Source organism: Lucilia sericata, unplaced genomic scaffold, assembly GCF_015586225.1.
Source record: "Lucilia sericata isolate MDLA Ls3-8-SP2 unplaced genomic scaffold, ASM1558622v1 Contig000033F_arrow, whole genome shotgun sequence".
NCBI lineage: Eukaryota > Metazoa > Arthropoda > Insecta > Diptera > Calliphoridae > Lucilia > Lucilia sericata.
This window is the reverse complement of record NW_023994071.1, coordinates 155,432-180,915: the sequence shown is the minus strand read 5'-3', so window position 1 is coordinate 180,915 and position 25,484 is coordinate 155,432. Positions and strand designations below refer to the sequence as shown.

Here is a 25,484-nt window from a genome sequence, read left to right as displayed (position 1 = left end):
TGGTTATTTCCCGGCTTATAGTGATTTTTTTTAAATCGTTATAAACCGTTCCAAACAACCAAGGTTTTTCGCTACATTGACTATACTAAATAGCAACAACATGACAGTGCAGGTTCACCATCTGTCTCTTTTCCACTTGCACAAGGTATTGAAATGTAATTTGTATTTTTTTGTGATAAAATTTTGTTGAAAAACAATATTAAATGATATTTTCGAACAAATTGATGTTATTATTCAATGATATATCTTTGTAGTAAATATAAACAGATATATTTTTGGCTTTTGGTTGCGCATTAACTGTTCTTCTTGTTATGTTCCTCTTTGACTGCAAACAAAATCTTGTTTTTTCACTGTTTTATTGTTTTAAGAAATTATTTGTTGTAGTGTGAACATCGGGCAAACAAATTTTCAATATTTGTACTGAATTGTGTTTGGCATTTCTTCTTCAAACAAAACGTCAAAACAGAAATACTAATTTTAAGCACATTATGAGCGTTGAAGTCATTTTCTGGAGTCCTTCTATTGGTGGAAGGATCAATCATAGACTATAATTTCTGGGTAAATAAAACTAAATTGATAAAGATTTCAGCACATTTGTTGCCTAATTAACATTTTTATGGTTATGTGCCAATAGTCTATGCGAAGGATTATGCGAAAACGTGGACCTTTATTTCACATTTGCAATACCAAATGAACCATACATATAGGGAATATTTGTGAAAATTTTCAACCAACTTTTCTACGCTGATACTGGGTCTCGCCCATGAACATGTATATTATATCACAAGAACTCAACTCTGGATTATCCACACCGGATGCAACGGTGCTGATGCAAGGTCGTGGCAACATATACCTTGCATCTGTTTACCTGCCCTTCGATTCTACCACCAACGTCGGATCTGATGAAAATGGTTGTGATGCCAACTCCCACCATGTAGCTTGGGGTAGCACAAACACCAATCGCAAGGGGACTTGATCATATTGAACTTAGGTAATAAAGCTACATTCGTCAGTAGAACCAGAGAAAAAGTATTAGTTATAATTATATGTTCAGAAGAACTTATAAACGAAATTCAGGATGGGAGTTTCGTACGAGCACTCCTTTTCTCACCATCGGTACATAAAATTCAAAATACTAAGGCCACCACAAAAGCCGATAAAGTTTCTAAACTAAAACTAATTGGACAATGTTCGGGACCTTACTAAGGAACCGTTTAGGTCAAGACAATAAATAATGAGGATATAGACGCCAAAGTAGTAACGTTCACAAGTGCCCTGGTTTAATCGTTCGAGGACAGCTGCCTGTCTGCGAGAGCGGATATCTGCCCAGGAGAAACCCTGGGTAACTGGGGAGATCCGAAATCTTGGGAAGACTCTTCGCAAACTATTTAACCGGGTACGGTGTAAAAAACCCGCAGTATGCTGGGTTGAGTATCGTAATTTGGTGAATATAAGAAAATCGTTCCTAAAGCCAAACGAGACTCCTGGAAACTTTTCTGTGAACAGGTAGATAGCGTAAATGACGTATCGACAATAAAAAAAATTCCTACCCAAAACTCATATCCAACTGGAATCTGTGATCGTTAGACACGGACACACAGTGGACCAAATGCGAAATCTAGCGCTAAATAGGTCGAAAATGTATGTTTTCAAAACAAAATGTGTATTGCTATAATACTTACCATGTTCCCACTGTACTTAAGGGAAAACATTTTTTTACTACGAAATTAACATCGCTGTTAGCAGTCAAAGAAGAGCAATTTTTTAAATAAAATTCTTTGCTTTGATAGTTGGAAGTGATATTTTAGAGATCGTGAGAAGTAAAATTACAAAATTATTTCATATTCATTATCTACAAGGAATGTTTATATAATAGTATAAATATGTAACATTTTAATGATATCGTTCGCCAACAAATTAAGAAAGTCTTGGTATTGAAGTTAATTTTTAAGAAACATTAAATTGTATTGTATTAAAGTTATTAAATACTACTTCCGCTTACTTCTGTACTTCAATAAAAAACAAAACAATACATACAAGAATAAATAAAGCAAAACCTGTTTTGACTTTTCGTACATGAGTAGATGATAACACAACAAAAATTATTTTTTTCATTTACATGAACGTGAGTAATAAATGAATGAATATTTGGTACTCTGATTGTAAGTATTATAATTTCCCAGATATATGAATTTGAGTATTGACTTCACAACTGGTAGTCCGCCGATTTTTTTTAACGAATAGTACCAAAAGTACCGTTTCTCATGCTAAGTTTAAACTTTGGCTTAGTGATATACGAATTTTAGTTTATTTATATTTAGTATTTAATGCATATGGGAGGTGCCACTCCCACTATTGGCGGTGCGTCTACATTTGTTTTAAAGATTTATACTTATTGTATACTGTATAGTACTTATAGTATACAGTACAACACTTAAGAACTCTCATTGTTATAGTTTCACAGATTTAATTATTATTTTTTTCATTTCTGACGTACCATGTTTTTTTCTAATAGTTCGTACAAACTTGTGCAAAGTTTGAGAACTCTAGAAGTTATAGTTTCATAGATATAATAATTTTACATATTTTAAACATATGGAAGGTGTTACGCCGACTATTGCTAGTCCGCAAACTTTTCCCTCAAGCATTTGCGTATATGTTACTGTTGCTTGGGTAACATTTAAGAATGTCGTTTCTCATATACACTACTAATATATTATATATATATACTACTTTTAATATTAATTTTGTATGTAGGCATGGCACCTCGCCCCCTTGAAGATTCAGAACAAAAAGTGTCCGACGGGAAATACTTCAACAACCTCCGAATATTTTAAGCAGGAAGCGCGAAAATATGAAGGATACAATGAAACTAATAAAGGACTCACATTTTCCACCCGGTATATCGAATAACATAGATTAACCCATATTGGAGGAACGGGAGGTTAACGCGGGAATTGTAATTACATCTGACATGGTTAAAGGGGCAATCAAGAGCTTTGCTTCCTATAAAGCTGCAGGGCCGGATGGCATTTTCCCGACACTTTTGTAGTTGGAGTCGGGACTGCATGCTTCCTTGAAACGGATAGTCAATAGTATGGTTGAAAGCAGTATACCAGACAAAGACCTAAAATTTAAACAGCATGCTTATGTAAAGGTACGATCGGTGTAAACCGCATTAAACGAAGTTGTCCACTACATAGGTGAATCCTTCGATAGCAAACTATATACACTGGCTTGACATCGAAGGCGCCTTCAATAACGTAAACACTGATACTCTTGTCCAATTCCCTAGACCAGTTTTATGTTGACCAGGTACTCCGTAACTGGATCAACTACATTATTAGGAACAGACGGATATGCTGCGAGATGTACAGTATTTCGCGGTATACCACAGGGTGGCCTTTTGTCACTCAGGCTTACCACGATTTATTGCCTTCTAAAGACCGTAACCGAGAAAGGACTCAGACCTGATCTCGTAATACTTTTAAGGGAAAGGATCCAAATTACTTGTGTAGAAGAGTTGAGGAGAGTCTGAATACGGCCTTGAGCCGGGCTCAACCGAGAGTCCTCAATGTTAATCCGGCGAAGACAAAAATCTGTCTTTTCACAAGAATTTCTACATATACTGAATGAACCCTGCTTTCTGGGCAAGAAGATACCGGCATTGGACAAAAATTGTAATATGAAACTACCACAGGGAGTTCAGCGTACATGCTGCTTGGGTGTAAGTGGTGACATGTGTACTACTTCAACCAAAGCTCTGGACACGTTTCAAGATATTCCACCAATTGCAACATATTAGAAGATATGAGACGGCCCTTACAGCCAAACGGCTCCTTACTTTATGCGAACGGACCAAAAACGGATATAGGTCACGTCTTCAATGTATATTGGACACATTCTAATGATTACCTAATGATAACACAAGCTTCCAGGCAGAAGTCCGAGCAATAACGGAATGAGTTAATTGGATTAGAATAAATATGGCGCCCACAAGGCGTAATATATTAATATTTACCGACAGCCAGAAGGCAAATAGGGCGATATCAGGCGATAGAATTAAATCTAAGACCATGGTGGATTGCAAGAAAGCTTTAACTGAATACTCTCCCAAAGGTAAGGTTTACTTCATATGGGTACCAGCCCACTCGCGAGTAGTCGGCAACGAAAGGGCGAATGTAATCGCTTTAAAGGGAAGGGAGCTCGAGGTAGTTAACCTGACAAACGGAAAACCATTCGACGCAAGCTGAATTAAAAATATGGGTGAGAGAATCCCATAAGGCCTCTTGGAATAATGAAACGGTGGGTAGAACCACAAAGATAATATGGTTAGTATGATGGTACGTATTCTGAGTGGACACACAGGTTTACGAGCACATCTATACAAAATTGGACGTGCGGATTCAGACGAATGTAGAGCATGTGGAGAGGATAGTGAAACTCTGGAGCACTTTCTTTGCCACTGTCAGGCATTCGTCGAAGTTAGATCCAAGTATTTTGGAAGTGATGTTATTCCTGAAATAACATGTCTGACTAACACTGATTTGAAAATTCTAGGAACTACTTCCAGTACCTCGTTTCTGTAATTTTCTCGAATCGAGAAAAAACTTAATAGTTTTCCAGTTTTTAACAGTGTGACTCAGATTATTCTCAAACTGTACTCATTCAAATTTAATAAGAAATTTTTAAATTTCTTGTATTCACCCTGTTTTACACAAGATGATCATGTATTTTTCGACAGATTTTCTCGATGCGAGAATTACAGAAACGGGGCACAGGAAACTGAGTTTCTGAACATTGGAAAATAATACATTCAGTGAACCTAGGTGGGTTTCTTCAGATTTGATATAGTATACATCCTCCTATTAACTTAAACCTCTCATTCCGGTTGGACCATATCGTACTTTCAACATTGTGAGGACCCAATTTTTAGAAAATTGAGCCCACACATATATAGTAAATCGATTAATTATTGAAATATAATAAATACCATTCGATGTGTTTTATTTGGCAGGCAATGAATTACATCCATCACAGGGGGCGGATTACATCCGCCAATGTGTGTTTGTTTACAGATCAACATCCATGCAGCCAAATGAGCGAGATAGAGGAGAAATTAAGTCAGAGAAGAATTCCGCCAGAGAGGAATTAAGGCAGAGAGGAATTCAGCCAGAGAGGAATTTAGCCAGACAGAAGAAATTCATCAAGAGAAAACAAGGGGATATCCAGCCAAAGAGAGAGAGGTCAGTCAAATAAGGAGACTAAACTATACCACAGATCACCGGCTATACCACAGGTTACCGGTTTAAACCTATGAGAGGAGCATCACTACAAAACTACTGAAGTTGTAGTTACAGAGGACTATAAAAAAGGATGCAAACGAACGGTTTAACAAGTGAACAGCAAAGACATGTGTCGGTAAGAAAATTACATTAGGCAAGCAAGAAACATAGTAAAGCTAAGATTAGGTCTCTGGTTTACAATCAATTAACAAACAAACCCTTAACGGATTTATATTTGCTAAAGGAAGATTAAAGCAGAGGTGATAGACATTTTCCCTGGAAGTTTACACTCTGGAAAATTAGGGCCAAGAAAGAACTCTAGAATTACATTCTAGAAGAAATACCGTAGGCAAGCACTGGCTCAGGGCAAACGCGATAGAAAAGACTTCCTAGAAGTTCACACTCGGAAGACTTAGGGGCAAGAAGAATTCTAGAATTACATTGTAAATATTCCCAAAGGTAGGAGTTAGAGGGCTGGATTGGAGGGACACCGACACGCGTCACACGTTCACAAACCGGAAAAGTTCGTGTTTAAGTATAAAACAAATAATTATATAAAAAAAAACAAATACATATAAATATGAAAGTGTATAATAAAGAAGTTTGAAATTCAAAAGAAAAACCATTCAAAAGCGTGTACTACACATTTAATGTAAATGCCCAGCAAAAAATACTGCTTACATGGAAGCAATTTTGTAAGGGAGACTAAATCCGAAATCACTTACTGGTGCTCATTAAAAGTACATGATTTTTGTTTGAGATGAGCCACTTAGAAACAATAGGTTTTGAATCCAAAAAGCGCTTATTTAATAGCAACTAGTTGCACTTATATCATGTATTTTATATTCTATTAGACCTGTGCTTTATGTATACGCTTCATTAATGCATTAAGGCATTATTGAATATGTTCTATTTATACGTTACTAAAACCCTTTTGATAATGCTGTAATAAAACGCATGTTTTTTATATTCTTTAATAATTTTGTTTTTTTTTTTTTAATATAAATATTAAAACCAAATTTAAAAAATATAAATAAATAAATAAAACACAAAACCTTAAATTAAGTTAAAATGTAGCATCCCGCGTCTCCTCTGTGATTTCTTCCTCCATATCACTCAGCTCTATCTCATTTTTTTAATTTTTATTCGACCCATATTGCTGAAAAATAAGAAAATATTTTGTTATTTTGTGTTCATATAAATATAGTAAGTTGGTAAAAATGTATATCAAATAGCTGTGTTAAATTCGGATATGCGGAATATTGAATACACCTCACCCTATTTTCAAAATTTATTACAAAATACCATACGTACCTTTTGTTTTACAGTTAGATATTATTTGTTGGTGTACACTTTTTTACTCTTCACAACACTTAAATTTTTACGTCAGCACTACTCGTTTTAAGATCAAAACAATAACTGAATTGTATATACATATGTATGTATATTTTTATTTTCTATAGCATCATAAAAACACCCTTTTGTATATAATTTTAATCTCTTAGTAAATTATCGCTTAAACAGGCTCTACTGCCTTACGTTAGTGCTTCACGGAAGCAAAAATATGTAAAAATTAATACATTCGGGTGTGTTTTCTTCTATTAATTCTGTACTTTAATTCAACTTAATAAGAAAAACTATCGTCTACCTTACTTTAATGAACACGCGAAGCACTAACATAAGGCAGACTCTCTTTTTATTAAGATTTATTTCTTCTTGGATTATACCAAGTCATGCTCTCAATACTTCTTAATTCATAAGAAAATTCTAAAAAAAATAAAACAACCAAAAAAATATAAACAGTTACTTGTTTAGATTTGTCAATTAGCAACAATTTCTTTTTAAATAACAGAAAAGAAAAAAGTAAGAAATTATATAGGGCATGATTAAGATATGAGTATATTTAAAATGTGATATAGGAGGGTGTAATGAACTTCACATAAATTTTTATTTTTCTGAAAGGACGTTTTTATAGAGCTAAGGTCAAATGAGGTCCAATCTTGACACTTTTATGCTTATACAAAACCAATTCGAAAAGTATTTCCAATAGGCTTCGTAATTGCCATATTTGAGGATGATTTGTTAATTATTACGAAAATGGCGAACTGTGCCGTGCGCACAAGGTTAACATGGACACACAGATGAATATTATGATAAAATATCAAAAATTATCTAGATTTAGAAATAAGTTCCAAAAATCGATTTTCTAAAACTTTTCTGCAACACCGACATAATAAATAATCAATAAAGTATGCATTCTAAGTAAGCATACTAATAAGATATACCAGAACTTTAAAAATTACAAAACCACTGCCTTACTTTATTGCATTTTGGAAGCTTTTTTTAATTAAGTAAGCATTGTATTGCTTCTACCTAATTTTATCGCTTACATTTTCTGATAATTTTTTGCTGGGTGGATACTGGACTAGACTGAGTACTACCCCAGTTTCAAACCCGGAAATCGGAGGTTCCTTACAACATACAAACGGAAGTATACCTTTTTTGCATTGAAAAGCTCAAAATGAGTTAACAATTATATTCTGAAATAAACAATGTCTAGTTATTTTTTTAACTTCAAGGAGGTGGTTAATATCTAAACAAAAAATTTCAAAACTAAAAATTGTGCTGTAACATTTTGAAAAAAAGAAAAAACCATAATAAAACAATAATAAGGTAGAATCAGTAGAAAAGTACGTTCTCAATTTTACATGCCTTGAATTGTCACAAAAAAGAAAATTAAAAAATATAAAAAAAACATCAAATAAAAATTATTTAAAACTTTTTTTGTGAAGAAAATAAAATTTAATAATTCGAATAAAAAATATCGCAAAACGAGTAAAAATCAAAAACAGGATACAGAAGTGTGGAATCCTGTTTGCGTGTGCCGTTCAAGAATCATTTCATGGTATTTTTCGTGGTTTTTCATTTGAAGATTTTGAAGTTTTTCTCTTTTTAGTTCTTTTTTGTTTGACTTAACAATGCAGAGAATTGACAACTCTCCCTACTGATTCTACCTTTCTATGGTTGTATCATGGAAAAAACAATTTTTTAAATAAAATTTTCGAATATACGAAAATAAAAAATTAAAACATAGAAAAAACAAAATATGTGCTAAAAACGTAAAATATGTATATAGAATTCTTAATATGTTCTAAAACGTATAAGATTAATTCCCAAAAATTTGTAACTCATTAAATTTTTTGTGGAATTTAATAAGATAAGTTCAATGCACAATCGATGTTGTAGAGTTGTATGTGTAGTATGTCAGCAGCTGCTACAATAGTCGTGATAATGTTGTTGGTATTTTCTATGCAAAAGCTCTATACAACTCCTACGACAATTTTTCTGTCTGTCTGTGTGTATTGAAATCAGTTTTCAGAAGACCCCAGATATTTGCGAGATCCGAACTTTCAATAATTCTATCGGAAATACAATCGAATAGAACGCTATTTAAAATCAGACCAACTTTTTGGTACTTTTTCGTTCTACAAAAGGTACTTTTTGAAATTTCTATAATATTGAACACAGAAAAATAAAATTGCATGTAGATTCTGGATTATGTGAGAACCTATAAAAGGGTACTTTGTCGTTCTTTGAAACCTAGAAACATGAAATTTAGCACGTAGAGCATTTTATAAGTTAGAACGTATAAAATGGGACTTTTTGGCACTTTTTCTGTCTTTAAACGGCACTTTTTGAATTTTCTATAATATTGAACCTAGAAACATGTAATTAAGTATAAAGAGCCCGGATTATATGAAAACCTATAAAAGGGCCCTTTTTGGTACTTTTTCCGTTCTTCAAAATGTACTTTTTGAAATTTCTATAATATTGAACACAGAAAAATAAAATTGCATGTAGATTCTGGATTATGTGAGAACCTATAAAAGGGTACTTTGTCGTTCTTTAAAGGGTACTTTTTGAATGACTTTTAGGTACCTTACCGTTTTACTACGTTCCAGAAAGAGTCCAAAGAAAATTAGTAAGAAATAAAGCAGATTTGTTCAATATTGACGACAAGAGGTTAGTTAAAGTATTTCTTTTTACCCTTCACCTTCGTGAGGGTATATATAAGTTTGTCATTCCGCTTGTAATTACCACAATATATTTTTCCGACCCTATAAAATATATATATTCTGAATCCTTATAGATAGCGGAGTCGATGAAGACATGTCCGTCTGTGTGTTGAAATCAGTTTTCGGAATACCATAGATATCTTCGGTATCCAAATCTTCAATAATTCTATCAGACATGCTTTCGAGAAGTTTCCTATTTAAAATCAGCAAAATCCGTCCATAAACAACAGAGATATAAGCAAAAACCCGAGACAACCTCTAAAAATTTCATAAAAAAGACAATTTTTTCATGCTTTGATAAATAAGCAACAACAACAACACTGCTTATTCATTGCGTTGTGTATTTTGTTTCTATTGAGTATTTCGTTTCGTATGTTTGGATGGCTGTGTGTTTCATTGCATTGTGTATATTGTTTTTGTTTCTTGGTGTATTCAGTTTCGTATGCTTGAATGTCTATTGGTTTCATTGCGTTGTGTATTTTGTTTCGTATGTTTGGATGTCTGTTGGTTTTACTGCCTTGTGTATTTTGTTTTTTGTGTGTTTATTTCGTTAAGCGTTGTTGTTGTTCATTTTGTTTGCTATAATAATGATATAGTCGGGAAAATGAAATAAATTTAAATTTTTAAATTGATATTTTTTAAATACACTATAGTGAAGGGTATATAAGATTCGCCACAGAAGAATATAGCACTCTTACTTGTTAGAACTCTATTAATAAATATTTGCAATTTAGTTTCATAAAAAACTTACACTTAAACAAGAACGCTTTTACTTACGATCTTGAAAGCATAAAGGAAGAATTAAGAATGATCGACTGCAATTACACCACAATTAAAATTAGCCGCCACTTTGTTTTTGGCACAAGGCGGATATCAACACCAAATTGGTCAAGATCGTCACTTGGGGCTATCACAGCAGTCTATTTCTAGTTGTTTATCAGAAATGTGTCACGTCATTGAGAAAGTTTTATGTATTTGGGTCTTCTGAGGAAAATCAAAGAGAGGCCAAACAGTATTTTTACAATAAGAGTGGAACATATTTCAACTGGGGATTTAGCTGAGGAAGCATCTAATTGTAATTCAATCAATGAAGCTGAAAGTGAATGCCCTAATTACAAGAATATCGCAAAAAATATAAGGGAAAAAATCAAAAATAATTTGCAAAGAAAATGCAACATTTAATTACTTATATATAATTTATAAAATTACTTTTAATAAAAAAAATTTAAATATTTTATTTAACAAAAAAGAATCAAAAATCGTGTATCAATCTTGTAATCTATGTTTTTCTATTTCAAGCTCAAACATATCATTTTTTAGCCTTAACTCTTCCACTCTATGTTTTGTATTTTCATAGTCCATTTTTTTCATATGTTCGAGTTTTTGTTTTTTAATCTGAAGCTTCTCTTTCGATCTTGAACATCATAACTTCTTTTTAATACCTTTGAATTCCTGTCAGATTTTCATTGATTTCTGTAAGTATTTTTGTTGAATTTGACTGATTTTCTACTTGTTATTCTAGAAGAGCGTCTCTGTTAATTTTTTTAGTAATTGACGGGGGACTTTTTGGTGTTACTTCTTCAATTCTTTGTATATGGATGAATCAGAATCCAAATCGTCTTTATGTTCATTTTCAGAATTTGAAGTTGTAGATTTTGATTGGGGTAAATTGGAACTTTCATTAACTGCTTCATCCATGGAAAGCAAGTCAGATGTTTGTCTTTCCAATGGAGTAAGGGAGCAGTATATAGGCCCTACATCAGTGCCAGAAATACTGATTCGGTTCCGACTACATTTACCATTTATATGGTTTTTGTAGTCTGCCCAAACCTTATTATATATTTTACAAGTTCAAACTATAACGCTTTAGCAAAATATAAGACACATACCTTTTTCCACCCTTTAATATCACGTTGTGGAGGACCAAGAGCGTCCAAATCTAATTGTAATTTATTAGATTTGCTTCTGGCATCCGGGACTTTTAAATGACCCTTGGCTAAGTCGGTATGTTTTATCATAAAATCAACTATTGTTTCATACTGCTTTTGATTAGTATAGGAGAGTCTCTTTGAATACCCCCTTTTAAATTATATTATCAATATTTATTATTAATTGTTCCATTTATTAAATATTTTTAATTTTAATTACTTACATTTTAATTATTTTTTTATTTCTCACATGGTACAATTTGTTCGAACTCGTAAATTTTAATTTTCGAATCGTGTTACAGACTAACCCCCCAGAATTATGCATACAAATTGTTTTTCTTTCAGAAGTATTTATTACAAAAACAAATTTGTTTTGGAAGTTTAGAACCTTTTTATTCCCTAGACACAAATATTTATACCAAACTAATTCATACGAAACTAATTCATACGAAAAATATGGTAAAATTGCACGAAAACAAGAAAAATTTATAATCATTTAATTATTAAAAATAGCCTCAAAAAATTGTCAGCAACTTAAAATGGTTGCTGTTGTATAGTGAAATATTACAATTCAATTCAGTTTTTCATGCATTTACTTATGACAAATTTTTTAGAATTTAGACATGTACTTAAAACGCATTAAATTGAATATGTACTAAAGAAATCATGAAAATATACCTTCTTCCTGAACAACTTCAAAATTGTGTTGCTGGAAAGATATGTTTTGAGTCAGTGTTTATACCATGAATGTATCATGAAAATTTTTAAAAACAGATTTAAATGTGCGAATTACCATTAATATTAAAAGAAAATAATATTTTATTTTAAACATTCACCGTTTTGTTTGATGGATTGTTTTGTACTCACCAATGGCGGCAATGCCTGTTTTTGTCTACGTTCAGGTTGACTATTTTTACCAGAAGCTATTCCTTTAGATGACTCTCGTATTGGTGGTCTTATGTTCTGTTCAACCATGTTTCCAACATGGTCTCGAGGATAATTGTATTCTTTGTCTGGAGATATTATCTCTTCTGGAATAGATTCATCGCCAGTTGACGACTCTAAAGGCAAAGTAAAAAATTGTATGAAATTATAACATGTGTGTAAACACGTCATAAATCGTTATTTATCTAACAACAACATTCAATATACCTGTATCCTCATTGGCCCGTTCAGGACTCTTATTAAGAACCGAACTTCTTTTAGATGGCATTGGTAAATTTGGTTTAGATCTAGTTTTCAAGGCAGCAAGTGCTTGTTGGACAGCTTCCTGGCGAACCTCTAAAATATGATTTTTAATTAATTTTTAGTTTTAAATAAACTAAAGAGTATGTATGTATGTATGTATGTATGTATGTATGTATGTATGTATGTATGTATGTATGTATGTATGTATGTATGTATGTATGTATGTATGTATGTATGTATGTATGTATGTATGTATGTATGTATGTATGTATGTATGTATGTATGTATGTATGTATGTATGTATGTATGTATGTATGTATGTATGTATGTATGTATGTATGTATGTATGTATGTATGTATGTATGTATGTATGTATGTATGTATGTATGTATGTATGTATGTATGTATATGTTTGTATGTATGTATGTATATACATCCAAAAAATTATGATTGAGTTGCTCTTCCTAGGCCTCTATCGGGCCTGTTGTGCGCTCCTTAACCAGTGCCTCAGGTGGGAATCGAACCCACCACCTCCGGTCTACCAGTCTAGAACACTAACCTACCGGAGGCCACCCTACCGGAGGCCACTTAGTAGCCACAAAGTACTTAGAATAAAAATATTTCCATCCCCGGTACTGAATAGTGGAATAAAAACCTTCTTCTGAGCAAAATCTTCTTATATCTTATAAATAAAAAATAATACACATGATATCCAAAAGCATATTTCAGAATAATAGTTTTTCAACAATAAATTGTTAAAATATATCGGAGGCGAGGTATAAATCAACTTAACCCGTATGTCAATACCCACATACCCGCGTATGTTTTTCATTTCTGAAGTGATATATCTCGAGATCTATATATCGTATCGGCTTAAAATTTGAAAATTTGAATTTTGTTAGATATATACATATTAAACCGATTTGTGACCGATTTCCTATTTTTACCTCGTGTATCAATACCCATCATACCCCGGTATGTATACAAATTATATGTCAGTTATCGGACAAAAATTAAGTTTCATTATAAATTTTATGTTTTATTATTAGAATTATATATATTCTTGTATCTTATGAAAAAAATTTAACTAAACAACAAATTTAGTTTCAAATACAGAGTCATGTGTCTTTATTCATAAATTTGAATGTGATATATTTGTGGACCCTGTAACATTAACAAATATGGGCCGATTTTGATGAAATAATTTTTTTTATTGTATATGACTTAGTAAAGTAAAATTATGCTAATTATAATAATTTTATTCTCATATAAACAAAATTATTTAAGATTAAATTTTAATTTTTGACCATGACTTAGCAATCTTTCTTTGCTAAAAAAGTTCTCTACTTACGAAAGCAGAAACAATTTTATACACCTTAATAAATAACATATAAAATGTTTTGTTCAATTATCTTTCCCGGTCACTGAGTAATAGCTTCTTGAAGTCAAAATTTTACAAAGTCAAATTCTTCTTCAATACATTATACGTTATGAAGGCGTTTTTCTTTAGGTTTTTTGCATATGATATTTTTGTTAATAGGAAAGCAATAAGAAAACTTTAAAAAAATTGCTAAAATTTAACAATTTATGACTAAACTATTTAATTTATATTTACAGACGTTTAATTAAATTAGTTGTAACAATTATATGAATTATAAACTAGAAATGTATAAAAAGATGAAATAGCCATATAAATTATATGACATACCCGGGTATGTTGGGTATTGATGTACGTAATTTTTCTCGGTTATATGATTTATTAAACACATTTTACTCTCATAACTGGTGTTATATGGTCGGCCTCGCCCGCCTATAATTTCTTACTTGCTATTATTATATATCCGATAGTATCTATGCCAATTAATTGCCCCTTTTTTTTGCTATTTCAGCTTGTAAGTTAGTAGAGTCATCTTAAGTCCAAAAACTTTTAAAATTCTCTTATTTAACACTTTATAATGTATAAAATAGCGGAAAAACACTTAAAAATTCGGGATTTTAAAATCCCGAAATTCCCCGGGATTTCATTTTTTAAAATCCCGGTTTTCGGTACTTTCAAATCCCGAAAATCCCGGGATTTTCGGGAATTCCCGTTTGGCATCCCTACATATGATGTTACCCAAAATATTTTCAATTTAGTGTTGCCCATTCGTGAGCTGGACAGTTTACTAGAAAATATCCTAAGAATGACACGGTTTTACATGTTCAGTTCAAAATTTTACCCAGCTTCAAAAAATCTTTGATGTTTCCCAAAATATTATAAGTCTATCGATGGCTGTTCGTGAGCTGGACCGGTTATAAAAAATACCGTTTTTAGTTATTTTTTTATTTTTTTTTTAATTTTACAGTCGTAATGCATAAATTTTAATTATATTAATAAAAAACCTAAATATGAAAATTATGGGGAGACTGTTATTTACAAACCACCTAAGTATTCTATGAGTATGCAGAAGGAAAAATCAGAGTATTTTCAAGACTTCGATTAGGTCATGCTTCGTTCTCTCACGAGTGGATTCTCAATTGCCGAAACACTGCACCCAATTGTAATGCTTGTAACAGACGTTTAATGATTTTCCACTAATACAATATAGCACTAGGCTTAAAGAACCCTTTCAAATGATACCACATATTAAATATATTGTTTCAAAAGAGAACTAACAATTTGAAAAAAAATTATTCAAAAATACTTTTTTTAAATTTAGTCCAGCTCACGAAGGGCCATCGCTAGATTTAAAATATTTTGGGAATCATCATAAAACAATGCAAGGTTACGCAGTAAAAAATAATTGATGTCATACTTTACAAGCGACATCTTAATCACATCCAAAAATGCGATTACATATTTTCCGCATTTATAAACCATATGTAATATTGAAAGAATGTGGTTTATTTTTGACATCCCAATATCCAATTTTTACTGCTTCTAAATATAAGATTAGATATAGATCAAAGTTGTCAAAAATGAACAACATCCCTCCAATGTAAAATTCACAGGTTTTCACCCGAATTTGAAGCACTTCGGGTTACTAGTTGTGATGAAAATACTACATATTTTATAACTCAATAATAAGATTTTTTGTCAATATTTGGCACTTTTTTTTTTTTTTTTTTTTTTTGCTCAATAAAAAGCTCAAAAAGCAAAGTTTTTAAGTTAAAAAAATTATTTTTTTACATAAGCCCGTTGCATCCCATCCCACTAAGTATTATTTATTTATGTATTTCAACTCAAACCTAAGAATAAATTCTATGTCTAAGAAATGTAGCATAGAGCACTATCATCTTTGGCCATCAGCTCGTAATTATAAAAGTGAGTTATACCTTTAGTTTGGTCTGTTTGATGAAATCGTATATTTTGTCTATGTTTTGAGTAGAATGTTCTCTGAGATATAGCAGGATTATTTCGAAAAATACTAGTTCTCTGACTGTTGAATAACTGACATTCATCAAGGACATGGCAAATCGTTAAACGTCTGTTACAAGCAGTACAATTTGGTGCAGCGTTTTGGTTATTGAGAATCCACTCGTGAGGGAACGAAGCATTACCTAATCGAAGTCTTGAAAATACTCAATTTCGTTGCCAGGAATTCCGATGTGGCTTTGGAGCCAATAAATCATTACCTTATTCTCGTTTCCTATTTTGTTGATTATGTTCCACCATTGTTAAATATGCTTAAATTAGCTTTCATCGCCGACAGGCTGTCAGTGAAAAAATGCTTTCATGTTTTCAGCTAAAACGAGACGAATAGCCTGGTATATGTCGCAAGCTTCCGCCGTAAAAACAGATAAGTAGCTTTGAAGACTTTATTTCATTTTATTTATTCTTTATTAAATCTTACTTAAATAGAAAATCTTAAGCTAAACTATGACTAACGTTGTGCCACTGCAGTTTCAATGCAAGATCTCGATTTGATTATCTGGCAAGATCCAGGGTTTCCTTTTTCCTAAGTCGCAGCAACTCTATGGCAAGGGGATTCGAGATCATTAGTTTCGACAGGTAGGTTAAACTGGAGAGTTTAATCTACCTGTTACCTCGGGGAACCTGTTATTGTCCTTAACAGTGCTGACTGCTTCCTTTGCAATTTTTCAACATTAGATGAGGATCCTGCCAGAGCAATTGAGCTGACTTTTATGCCAAAATCGATTGAATTTTTTATTTATATGCTGAAATAAACAATTGACATCACTAAACTTTCTTACAACATTCGAAAAACATATGTATAGAGCTTTTGCATTGAAAATACCAACAACATTGTTATGACTATTGTAGCAGCTGCTGACATACTACGCATACAACGCTACAACATCGATTGCGAATTGAGCAAATTTATTTAAACTGGTTTTGCAAGAATTAACGTCAAGAATGAGGCCGTAGGCAATTTTTGTTAAAACTAGTTTTTAGTTAAGTATGAGATGCACGAAGCTTTTATGTGATAAATAGTGAATAATGTTTACCCTAGGCAACAGAGTTTTTAAGTTAGCTTATTTACATTTTGTATATTCGTACCATCAGATTGTATCGAGTAGTTATTAGAATCACAGTTGTGCTTACGGCATATGTGAAATTTCTTTTTTTTTCTAAAAAGATTTTTGCCCCGGAATATTTGGTCCAGTTGTTTATTTCTTGGAGGAGGTCTGTTAAAATATCAGTTGTCTCACTATTGTTATTATTCTTACAGAAGATAATCTGCATAAAGAAAATTATCTAAAATACGGTGAACAGAAATAATTTTACTAATTTCGTTAAATGCAATCTGAAATAGGACTACCGAGGACGGCGATCCTTGTGGAATACCGTTACTTAGAGGAAATTATTTTCATAAAGTTCCATTAACTCTGAAAAAGGGTATTGATGATGTTGTAGTCCATATGCAGCAGTGTGTCGTCGCAACTAGGGATGCCAATCGGGACTGATGTTTAGAAATCCCGGGATTCGGGATATTTAAATAAATCCCGGAATCCCGATATCGCGATTCCGGTATTTTCGCCATCTTATGGACAGGTTGACTTCCAATATAGATTCTAATACAACCATTAGAATCCGATAATATCAGTGCCTATTTATTGCCCTTTTTATACCCTACACCACCTAAGTGGGGATGGTATATTGGGTTTCTCCGGAGATGTGCTTTTGTTTCATACTGTCCTTAAATACCCTGATGAATTTTGAAATGATCGGGCTTCTTTTGATCCTAGCCTCCATACAAAGCACAGCTTTAAAAAAGAATTTAGTGTTCACAATTCGCTTAAAAAGAGAAGTGCCGCAATGAAATTCAGCATAAATACATTATATGTAACCGAAAATTCGTCCTCCAAATTTTATGAGGATCGACCCAAGCATATTTCAGAAAAATAGTTTTTTAACAATAAATTGCTTAAATATATCAATGATATAAATGATTTATTATGAAAACTAAATCACATTTTACTCTCATAACTGGTGTAGGGGGTTATATGGTCGGCCTCGTCCGCCTATAATTTCTTACTTGTAATTTTTATATATCCGATAGTATCTATGCCTATTTATTGGCCTTTTTATTTTTGATATTTCAGCTTGTAAGTTAGTAGAGTCAACTTAAGTCCAAAAACTTTTAAAATTCTCTTATTTAATACTTTATAATGTATAAAATAGCGGAAAAACAATTAAAAATTCGGGATTTTAAAATCCCGAAATTTCCCGGGATTTCATTTTTTAAAATCCCGGTTTTCGGTACTTTCATCCCTAGTCGCAGCCCTTATTGGCAATTTGCTCCTTAGCGATTATTTTTTTTTTGTTTCCATAAACCAAGACATCCTCGTAGCGATGATCCGTTCAATAATTTTGAAAAGACACGGTAGAAGAGATATTGGCTGAAAGGAACTAATCGCTGCAGGATTTTTATTTTTTGGTATGGGAACTACTGCTGCTTCTAGGAATGTGGCAGACTTCTAGTAGCTTTATTTTCGATGTATGCTTAAGGTGTTTAATCATTTGATATGAAAGCCAGTCGTAGTGTCCTCTACTTTACTTAGGCAGTTGTTTAGCTCTGATATACAAATTGGAACTTCAAGCAGACTGGCGATCCTATGTTGTGTGATATTTATGGCTATTAAAGGTGGAAAGTTTTTATCTTAACTATACTTGTTTCGACATCACGACGTTCAACAATATATCATATATGGCAATCTATCCACCGATAGATTTAACCTTCATCGATCCACAGACATCTGTGTGAACCAGTTCTAGCAACTCATTTGATGTTGACGAAGATTGTCGAGAAAATGGGCTAACATAAACTTTACTCAACATACAAGTTCTACACTTTCCTGTTGAATCACTTCTCCTAGAATCTAAACCAATCACCATCACCTTCATCGGTCCACAGACATCTGTGTGCACCAGTTCTAGCAATTCATTTGATGTTGACGAAGATTGTCGAAAAAATGGGCTAACATAAACTTTACTCAACATACAAGTTTTACACTTCTCTGTTGAATCACTCCTTCTAGAATCTAAACCAATCACAACTTCATCCTTCGATAATAGGTCCAAACTTTTGGTATTTAAATGACCATATCGATCATGAGATTTAAAATTTGCAGCACACACCTGTTCACCAACTTCACACTCAATGACAAATAAATTATCTTGTTTCACAGCCTTAATTATAACGTTTTCATATTTGTCATTTATATTAGCAGCATCCTTCTTAAATATAGCCATATAATCACGTTCAACAGCTTTATTTATCGAAACAAAACACGCTTGCAATTCCGATGAATATAAAACATTTCTCAGAATAATGTCAGTGTTACACGATCTAATCTTCACGTCACCTTTGCCATAATATATTTGTTGCCAGCTAACGATATTTTTTTCATTATGTTGCTCAAAATTAATAAACATGTTGCGATCATTACACATAATCGCTGTTGCGCCGCTGTCAACATACCACCGTTCTTTTTGCAACGTATCAGCTACGGCCAAAATAGAAATGTTGCGTTTGTTGTTTCTTGACCGACCTTACCACACACAAATAATTTTCCCTTTAATTTCGGCTTGTTGCTACCTCGTGATTCTCTTTCACACCTACGCACACCAAAGGCTTGTTGATTTGTAACGTCTTCTTCCTCATTTTCAAACTGGGACCTCCAATTTATCTATCTGGTGTTATACTACTAAACAAAGTGTTGGAAAACTCAACATTAACAAAAGAATGATATAAAAATCATATTTTATAATAAAAATGTCATTTATGATTTGAACTTTAAAAAATAATGCATGAAAAACGTTTTAATAAATGTTACGTTATGTTCCTGTGCAATACCATAAATTGCTTCTATTATTTTTTCCAGTATCTATTAGGGTGATCGATTATTCGACATTTTCCAAAAACCGGTTTTCGAATAGTTCGAATAGTTGACATTTAAAAAAACCGGTTGATTTTTTTCAAATTCAGAAAAAACCGGTTAACCGGTTTTTCATTATAAATAAAAAAATATATTTTAATTTGAAAAACTTAATGTTTATGTTTAAATTTGATTAATAAAACATGGCCCGAAATGATTTTAACAGTTTAAGAGATTATAACTATAGATCTAGTCATCTGATTTACATTATTTCATTAATATAAAACAAGTAAGAGTGTTATATTCGGCTGTGCCGAATCTCATATACCCACCATCAAACCGTATGCCGTAAAAGGAATGCTCCCCTATAAACATCAGGGTGATATTTGGAATATGGCTTAAGTCAATTATGGCCAGAGCTCTTTTGAACTACCAAAATATTAATTAAAAAAAAAAACAAATATTTTATTTCAATTCTTAAACCGTGAGCGTCAATTATGAACCGATACTCATAAAATTTTGTACATAGATTATGTATAGGACTTGTTTATGCAAAATTTCAGCGCTATACTCGTATTTTAAATAAGGAACACCAAAACTCTTTCCTGAAGGGAACCTTTTGTGTATTACCAACACATTACGCATGAAATTCGGAGCGAATTTCATAACCGTATTTCATAACTCATATTTTTAAGGCAGTAATGATCGTTTAAGTAATTTTCTGAAAATTAAATTATGGACCGATCCTCCCTAAATTTGGTGGAGAGATTTTGGCACGCATTAAACTTATGTGCGTCAATTTTCGTCACATTCATATTTTTAAGCCAGTAATGAGCATTGTAGTTATTTGCAGAGGGGGACCTTATATGGGGGGGAAGGGTCATTTATGGGCCGATCCAAAAAAATTGGTACAGAGGTTTTGGCTCGTAAGAAACTTACTTATACGTAAGAAACTTACGTGTGTAGCATTTCATCGCTTTACTCGTATTTTTAAGACAGTAATGAGCGTTTAAGCTATTTCCTGAAGTGGACCCAATAGGGAGAGTAGGGCCAATTATGGACCTATCCACATAAAAGTTATTAAAAAGATTTTGGCTCGCGAGGAACTTAATTGTGTAAAATTTTATTGCTATATTCATATTTTTTAGCCAGGCTAAAAAATATGTCATTTTCAGAAGGGGACCTTATATGGGGGATAGGGTCATTTATTTATTCGTAAGAAACTTACTTATACCGAATTTCATCGCTATACTCGCATTTTTGGACCAGTAATAAGTGTTAAAGTAATTTTCTAAAGGGGACCTTATATAGGGGGTAGGGTCAATTATGGACCGATCCTGAAAAAATTTGGTAGAAAAATTTTGGCTCACATGAAACTTATTTATGTCGAATTTCATCGCTATACTTGCATTTTAGGGCCAGTAATGAGTGCTTAAGTCATTTTCAGGAGGGGACCTTATATGGGGGGTAGGATCATTTATGGGCCGATCCTAAAAAAAATTCGTTAAAAGGTTTTGGTTCGTAAGAAACTTACTTATACTGAATTTCATCGCTATACTCGAATTTTTAGGCTAGTAATGAGTGTTACAAGTCATTTTCTAAAGGGGACCTTATATAGGGGGTAGGGTCATTTATGGGCCGATCCTAAAAAAAATTGGTAGATAGATTTTGGTTCGTAAGAAACATACTTATACCGAATTTCATTGCTATACTTGCATTTTAGGACCAGTAATGAGTGTTAAAGTAATTTTCATAAGGGGACCTTATATGGGAGGTAGGGTCATTTATAGGCCGATCCTCAAAAAATTTTGTAGAAAGATTTTGGCTCACATTAAACTTCTTTATGTCGAATTTCATCGCTATACTCCTACTTATAAAACAGTTATGCCCGTTAAAGCTGTTTTTTGGAGGTCCACTTGTATGGGGGCTATCCGAAAAAGTGGACCGATATTGCCCATTTTCAATACCAAACAAACCTTAACAATAGAGAATATTTATGCAAAATTTCAACTGTCTAGCTCCTCTCGTGTGGTCCCTATCGTGATTTCAACAGACAGACGGACGGACATGGCTAGATCGTCTTAGAATTTAATAAGGACCCGGAATATATATACTTTTATGGGTCTATGACCAATATTTCGATGTGTTACAAACGGAATGACAAAATCAATATACCCCCCATCTTTTTTGATGGTGGGTATAAAAATTAGGAAAAAAGTGGGACACTTCTGTTAAACATAAGGTACTATGTAATCCTAGCTTATTTTAAAAGCCCTGTTTATGAAATTTGCATAGGCATTCCAACACTTCCATAAAATTTCAGCCGTAAATTAATTATTGTAATTGGAATATAATCTTAAGATTGATAAAATTTTATCAAACAGTTATCAATTTTACAAATAAATTTTTTTAATTAATTAGGAAAATCAAAAAAGTTTAACCAAAGGAGCTTTAGGAAAATATACGCTAGTTCCTCGACTCAAATATTTTTAAAATTTAGCTGTATTATTATTTACTTAAAAATTTCATTTAAATAATCTTTGAATACAAAGGAAATAAAAGTATTCGAAACCGGTTTTTAAAAAAGTGAAAAAACCGGGTTATTCGATATTCGAAAAATCAACATTAAGAAAAAACCGACACTGGTAAAGCAGAAAAAACCGGTTTTAAAACCGGTTAAAAAATCGAGTCGATCACCCTACCCTTGACCCTTAAGCCAAGAATCTTATTGTTGTTAATCCAAGGTTCCTAGATAAGGTCCACGTAAGTCTGTGAATCGATGAGGAAGGTTACTAAATCGGCTAAAGCTGCTTCACAGTGAAGCAGGTTTATCTGCACTAACAACTTCTTTGGTTCTGTCATGTTTCGGGTACCGGAACCTGACAGTGCCAAGACTAAACTTAGCAACCCCCCCATCTCATCTAGGACTTCTAAGGACTTACGATCCACAGCGAATCGAAAGTCCTTGCCAGTATTCTCCTTACATACCAGTGAGTTTACATGTTTCCATTGGTCTGTAAGAAGACTAACATTCTGTTTGGCCAATACTGCCAGTATGGTTTGCACCGTTCGTACGGGAGTGGAATCCACACTGTTACTATTGACCGTAGTGGCAGTTCGGAAGTTTACCAGTCCTCTTTACCTTTCCTGGTGTCGTGTCCACCTTGCTAGGGTTTTTGGGTGGTAGACCTTTGACCTTCGCAGCTCGCTCCGAAGACATGAGCGCATTGGTTTTCGGGATACCACCCTCTTTGCCTTTTGACAGACTGCAGGTTGATGATGCTATAGACCCATCACTATTTTTGCTCCAGGGAGCAGAAAAACCCAGAACGTCACCGACGGGACCCTATATTCTCTCGAATTTAGCGACGCTTTGTCGGTGCCTTCTGAGCAGGAGCCTCTCCCTTGACGAGAACTTTGAAGAATCAGCCTTTGCCTTCTTAGACAGAAAGGCGAGAGACCTCAAAGTCCCGTTCATAGCCTTCTCCTCCTTCGTTCGGTCTGTATCAGGGGCACTTGGCTTCTCCTCCACGGCTACTTGCGAAGGACTTGTAGACGGTCTTCTCCCAAATGTCCACTTTGGATCCTCTTGGCCTCTTCAGTAGGGGATTATCTTAACAGTCTGACTGTCAGCAAGCTCATCGTCAGACAGAGATAAATTCCCCAACTTCTGTGTGGCACTAGTTTCACCAAGAGTCACTTGAGACCTCCAGAAGACCCTCCACGTCTAAGTCGGTCAGTACCTGAGCTTCATGATCAACAATTCTGGCATGGAGGTCAGTAAGGGTAACGTCACCGTCCTCCCATGTACTGTGCAACTCCCCATCATCCTCGTTGACCGTGACGTCCGGATTGTCTCTCCCTAACAGGTCGACCACCCCTTTCGTCGTTTCCTTACTCTCATCCTTGTTTGTTCTAATGTTTGGTTCCTCTATTTTGAATCCAACGAGTATACCTGTACAGACGGACGATCCACGCAGTGACGGCGTACGTGGACTAGGCAACTACGTTACAACAGCGCTTTACCATGACGCTGAGGGGAGCTATTAGCAACTAGCCTCGGCACTGCTACCACTCACCTTGACCTTAAAAGTGCATATATATGTCATGATAGAAGGAAGTAGGATTGACAGACACATACCACACTCACTATCTTGACAAGATGATTAACCTTTAGTTGTACACTTCTTTGAAACCATAATTTCCTGTGGCTGGATACCGAAGCATTAGTCACAGTAAGCTATAGTCACGATGTGTACTTAAGCCCTCGCATTACGACAAGATAGTTACCCTTAGCGAAGGAAGGGTAACTTCGCCAAGGGTAACTATGAACAACATCCCTCTAATGACACGGGCTTTCACTCGAATTTGAAGTAGTTCGAGTTACTAGTTGTAATAAAAATACTACATCTATTTCCACACTTTTTTTGCTGGGTAGTTCAAAATATTTTTAGGTTAGAAAAACATATCTTAAATGAACGAAAAATTACTATAACTCCAAAACAGTTGACAATAGGAAAAAATTGTCTGAAACCAAAATGCCATAAATTTGATTCTTTACAAATTTTGTAATGACTCCTAAATCCGTAGGATGTATGAAAAAGGAAATATTTCAAAAAAATTTATTATTTTGACCTATGACCTCCAATATTTCTAGTATATAAGTCATGATTTCAGATATTATTCACCATCATATTTATAATATTAAATTGATTGTCTGTGGTAATTTTTACTTTATTCGGCATTGAAACCTTAATTTATTAGATCATAAATGTGTTAAAATGTATTAAAATGTATAAAAAGCACTCATTTCCTATGGAAATTGTAAATTTAGCTAAATAAAAACTCCTACAACTTCCAAACCCATTGATATCCCATTCTAAAATTTTTACATAGCAATAACAATAAGTTGGTCTATTTGTCGTAAACAAATTAAGAAAAACAAAATATAATTTTTTAAGATATTCAAGGATAAAGGACATTTTCCACTATATGGTCCTTGCGCCAGGACTTAATGCAATTTTAATGAAATGTCAAAAACAATTTGTTAAAATCGGATAGCTGGTTCCAAAGTCATTCAGTCATCAACATTTCTAATTTTGAACAAAAATACCCGAGATACTTTAGAGACCCATAAAATATGAACCGAATGAGATACGCCATAGAAACCACAATTAAGAGTAGAATGTATGTTTCGAGTTATAACTAAATCGAAAGTTATGAAAATTTGAAGTGGTCGAAATGTCTGTGGAATTACCCAGATAATTATATACATATTTGAATCTTTTATTTTTTAAAGCGGTATGATTCCATACACATATAAATTGAATTATTAATTTCGTTTTTAACACATGGAAGGAATTTTGCATTTCAAATTTTCTACAAATCTGAGTGATACCGGTAAAGTTAAATTACCTTTACTATCTACAAATATGTTATATTCCAAAACTAATATCTAGTGTGTCGACAAAATTCCAAATATTTTTCAAAGAAAAGGTTCTAAATTGATGTTTGAATAATTGAATTGGGCTCTGTTATAATTATTAAGTTTTAAAAAGAGCTTAGGTCTAATTTCGGAACTACAGTTTCAGAAATTATGAAATTTTATAAGTTTTTACTTACAAATTTTAATTGGATTGTTTTAATTTAAATACATCTTCTGTTTGATAAATTTCAATAAAATT

The 25,484-nt window shown here is 33.2% G+C and overlaps 1 protein-coding gene across 4 annotated transcripts in view; it reads right to left on the bottom strand.

Moving 5' to 3' along the window:
- The window catches only part of LOC119612092 (disco-interacting protein 2), a 291,223-nt gene that overhangs the window by 197,198 nt on the left and 68,541 nt on the right, over positions 1 to 25,484 (bottom strand). For all 4 annotated transcript variants that reach the window (XM_037967842.1, XM_037967835.1, XM_037967819.1 and 1 more), the window contains 2 exons: positions 12,442 to 12,570; positions 12,157 to 12,350 (listed from right to left, as the gene is read on the bottom strand). In XM_037967842.1, the coding sequence (XP_037823770.1) occupies positions 12,157 to 12,350; positions 12,442 to 12,502 (255 nt within the window). In that variant the 5' untranslated portion in view covers positions 12,503 to 12,570. The remainder of the gene's footprint in view (positions 1 to 12,156; positions 12,351 to 12,441; positions 12,571 to 25,484) is intronic.